The following is a 4211-nucleotide window of genomic DNA, read 5'->3' on the forward strand; positions in this document are numbered from 1 at the left end:
CTATAGGAATGTCTTTTATTTCATTCTTGTCTGATCTCTTTGGCTAAGACTTTCAATAATATATTGAGTAGGAGTGAAGAGAACCGACAGTCTCTCAAGATCCTGTATCAGAGCTGGAAGCTGAACTCATTGCCATCAGATCCCCTAGATCCTCAACATGAAACATGAGAACCTCCATTTTGAACTCTCTGTATTGGAAATTTGCTTCCTCCTTTTGCCTAAACAGAGTGATTAACATTCCTATTGTCTTTGCTAAATAACTGGATACTCCCTAATTTAATATGTTCCTTAGCAATAACCCCCTTGTCTTGAGCCATGAAAACCATTAAGATTCTAATGTATTTAGGCAAGGGACTGGGAAGTGCCCTTGTAAATGATTAACCTGCTTGATCTGGCTTCTGTAACTGCTTTTGCATAGGAATTCCTTCTCCCTTTCTTCTCCACCCCCTCCTCAACAGTTATTGCTCCTGCCAAGTCAACCTAAATGTAGTTTTTGCCTTTACAAGCACCATTCTGCCTACACTCAAGAATGCAGGTTGGGACCAGCAGTTAGTGTAATGGCTATGTTGCTGGACTCCCACATAGTCGACTGCAGTTCACGTCTCGGACCTGGTGGCTCAAACTCACTGGTTTGCCCCAAATTCAGAGCTTCTGGAATCATGTTTGTACACCTGAATACAAATACCCACCTTTTGACAGAGCAATTGCTGGAAGCAAAGCCCAGGTCACCTGTTTTCTCACCCTGGACCTGCACATCCCAATGCTCCTGTTTCTCTTCCCAGCCCAGACCAGGTGCTGCACCTTCCTTCAGGTGCTCCACCTCCTCCACCTGATATCCACCCATGTTTCTGCTCCCACCAACAGAAGCACCATTCCACTGCTAGAGACCTCAAAAACCGTAACCCTCCTCCTTCATATTAAGACTCACCTTCACGGACACATTGTTCAGCAGATAATGGTCAGCACAGTGACTGATTTTTCCCAGTGATCATGTAGAAGGAACCAAGGATCACAGGTGGAGAAAGAATCCCAAAAAACAGTCTTCCTTGGTCTGTGCTGATGAAGTCATTGGAAGAGAAACTCATTTCCCACAAGGCTTTGTAATCTTTGATTAGGCATCAAAGTGAAGTTTCATGTGTTTTCACAGCAGAGGGTCCTATTACCAGGACACCAGAACCTGACTGGAGAGGAAAGGTCTCTATCCATGTGAATGAATGACAAGATCCTAGTTCTTTATAAAATCCTGGTTTAGCATTTCAGGGATAATAGGGAGATGTGTATGTGGGTCACTTAGTCAACGACATTAATAAGTAACTTAATATTTTTGTTGTTCTGATATTGTTATTCCTGTTAGTTTTTGTAATGCAATCTAAAACATGAAAAATAATATGTTTAAGTTTATTAAGAAACAAGTGATTACTATGGTAATTCTCTTGGAGTCCTTAAAATATGTTTATCCCCACCCACTAACCTGTTTTTTTTGAATATTTAAAGGGTATTACAGTTGGAAAACTGTTCTAATGTATATATGAGATAAGATACCAGGCTCAGAGGGTAGGTGTACTTCCAAGTATATTTACACTTCAAGTGTCTGATAATTATTTGCTCCAAAGCTCCCATGTTTAATCCAACAACTCTTTAATTATTTGGGGTATAGGTCTGTGTGCGGAAGATGTACCTGACTCTTCCTTGATTTTGTCCACAAACCAGGCTAGGAGGGATTCATATACATTTTGCTATCACTGACTTTCTTTTCATCTTAAAATTGGCTTTTATTTTAAAATACCGTTAGTGTAGAACTGTCATACTACAAGAAATAATAAGACACAAAGAAATAAAATACTTTCAAATACATTTTAAACTAGACATGAAAATTAATAGGATAGCCAAAATTCAAATTGTGGAAACCTAAAATTTAATTCTTTAAACACACACTTAGAAAGAAAAAGCTCTTTTCGCATTTTCCATGTTCCAATATATTAATAATTACCTTGGTTTTCTAGTAGGTAAAGGGCCCAAATTTAGCTGACTTACTTAAAATTATCAGAATTTGTTTGGATAAAAAATTACCATGACCCTAAATTCTCAGTCAGAATTATATAAATAGGTGCTCAAATAGTTATGCTGCCCAAAATAGAAACATCTTAAGTGACACTTCTGTATAATCATATAGATATTGCACTAATATCTGTAATTCCATACCTGATGTTCATTTATATAGAAGGGTAATTTTCTTCTTTATGAAAAACCTGCAAATAAACTTAACTTAATGTTAACCTAATTACAATCACACTTCAAAATATAAAGGCACAGACAGACAAATGAATAGTTTAATATTATACCCAAATTTTCTGCTGTGAAAATAAGAAGTTGAAAAACATAATAAAATTGAAAATTCTTATTTTTAGACTATAGAATTTACCTTAAGTACCTCATAAATGGATATTAAAAGTTAACATGTTAAATCTAATATTTTCCAAATAATTAAGAAAAATGCTTTGTTTACATGTGCATTGTCCCATCTGTAAATTTCAACTACTAGTGGAAATAGATTTCCACTCATTGGAAATATCTACCACCAGTATAAACATTCAAGACAATGTACAAAAAAGAAATCTTGTTCTTATAACTTACAATGCACAGAAAAATACCTACAAAAATGGAAATACTTAGCTTTTCAATAAATTGGTGAGAAAGTTTAACCCATTCCACATTTCTTCCTCAATAATGGCTAAAGAGTTAAGAGTCCTCACTTCTGTCCCTATATTTTTAAAATGGCCTGATTATATGCAATTTAATATAAAGTGAATATTTTATTTTTATATCACAGTATACATGGCATTTCTTAATTCAGCAACAAAAAGGCACAATTAGCAAGCAATAAAATTCAGTACCTGAATTATTAAAATGATATCCAGAACAGTTCCAAATAAAGTACATTCAATACAGTGTACAAAACTTAGGGGAAAATAGGCAAAAAAAAATGAATTTTTCTAAAAATTTGGTCCATTAAAAACATCTCCCATGTCCAGCATGATGGGTAACAGGAAAGGTGATGGCAGTGTAAAAATAGGCAGTAAATCAACATGTGGTACCATAGGAATTCTGCTCTAGCGGTTATACGATTCAATTAGGAAATGGCTCCCACAGTAAATATATGTTAAATATACTTGTTAATAATGACATACCTGAATTAAGTCCAAATACACAGGCACAACTGTTTGCATATTATTGTTGATTTTATAATACACCTCCATGGTTAAAAAAAACTTAGGCATATTATTTTATATATATAACATATATTTGATATAAAATTGCATATTATATACTTTAATATTTGTTATATCTAACCTGAATCAATAACAGCACAAAATTCTTCAAATATTACATGAACATTCTAAATGGATACTTATTTTCTCAATACTGAAAACGTTCAGTTCACCTAAAATATTTGAATGTACAATGATAAAATGCACTGACTCTTATGAATTTACTTTAATAATTATTTAAGTTAAATTCCTGCAAAAGCCTAACTCTGATCTGGCTTTTACTAGAATATATTTTTATATATCAGTAATTGACACCTTTCTTTAATAAAAAAAATTTCTCCATCAAGAGATACCAATAAATAAAAATATGTAAGGAACCAAGCATGTGATGGAAAAACCAACCTTTCCATAGGTAACATACAGATAAGGAAGTTCAACTTCCATATGTTGTCTTGCCATTATATCTCTGACTATGAGTACAACCCCTATCCCTATGAGAACTTACAATATGGCTTTTCCAATCAGAGTCACACTAATGGGGGAGGACATAGCTAAAAGTAAGGTATCTAGAGAAGGATCTAATATTAGACACATGTTGTAAGAAATATGAGATGCACATGCATTTTCAGCATCACTTTCTAGAATCTTGGCTGTGTCTCCTTGGGTTGTGCTCTAGGTGCCAAGAGTGAAACAAAAGATCCTCAAAGCTAAATGAAGCCCAATGATGAATAATGGAGCATATTTGTGAGTTTGGTTGATGTTGTTAATCAGGACAAATGGATAGAAGACAGTTAAGATTAAAAGGTTGAGGGGACCGCAGTTAGCGTAATGGCTATGTCACTGGACTCCCACCGTAGTCGACCCGGTTCGCGTCCCAGACAGGTGGCTTAAAACTCTGGGCGGGAACCAGCAGCTAGCGTAATGGCTATGTCGCCGGACCCC

General features: G+C 35.1%; 1 protein-coding gene and 1 pseudogene across 1 annotated transcript in view; both read right to left on the reverse strand.

Annotated features, from left to right (window-relative positions):
* LOC102499892 (vomeronasal type-2 receptor 116-like) overlaps positions 1-844 on the reverse strand; it is a 29493-nt gene extending 28649 nt beyond the window's left edge. Inside the window, 1 exon segment of the mRNA XM_014583964.1 lies at positions 628-844. Within this exon segment, the coding sequence (XP_014439450.1) occupies positions 628-844 (217 nt within the window).
* Positions 845-3611: 2767 nt separating this feature from the next.
* The window catches only part of LOC102500301 (sphingosine-1-phosphate phosphatase 1 pseudogene), a 1992-nt pseudogene continuing 1392 nt past the window's right edge, over positions 3612-4211 (reverse strand).

Source organism: Tupaia chinensis, unplaced genomic scaffold (genome assembly GCF_000334495.1).
Source record: "Tupaia chinensis unplaced genomic scaffold, TupChi_1.0 Scaffold145225_1, whole genome shotgun sequence".
NCBI classification, from domain to species: Eukaryota; Metazoa; Chordata; class Mammalia; order Scandentia; family Tupaiidae; genus Tupaia; species Tupaia belangeri.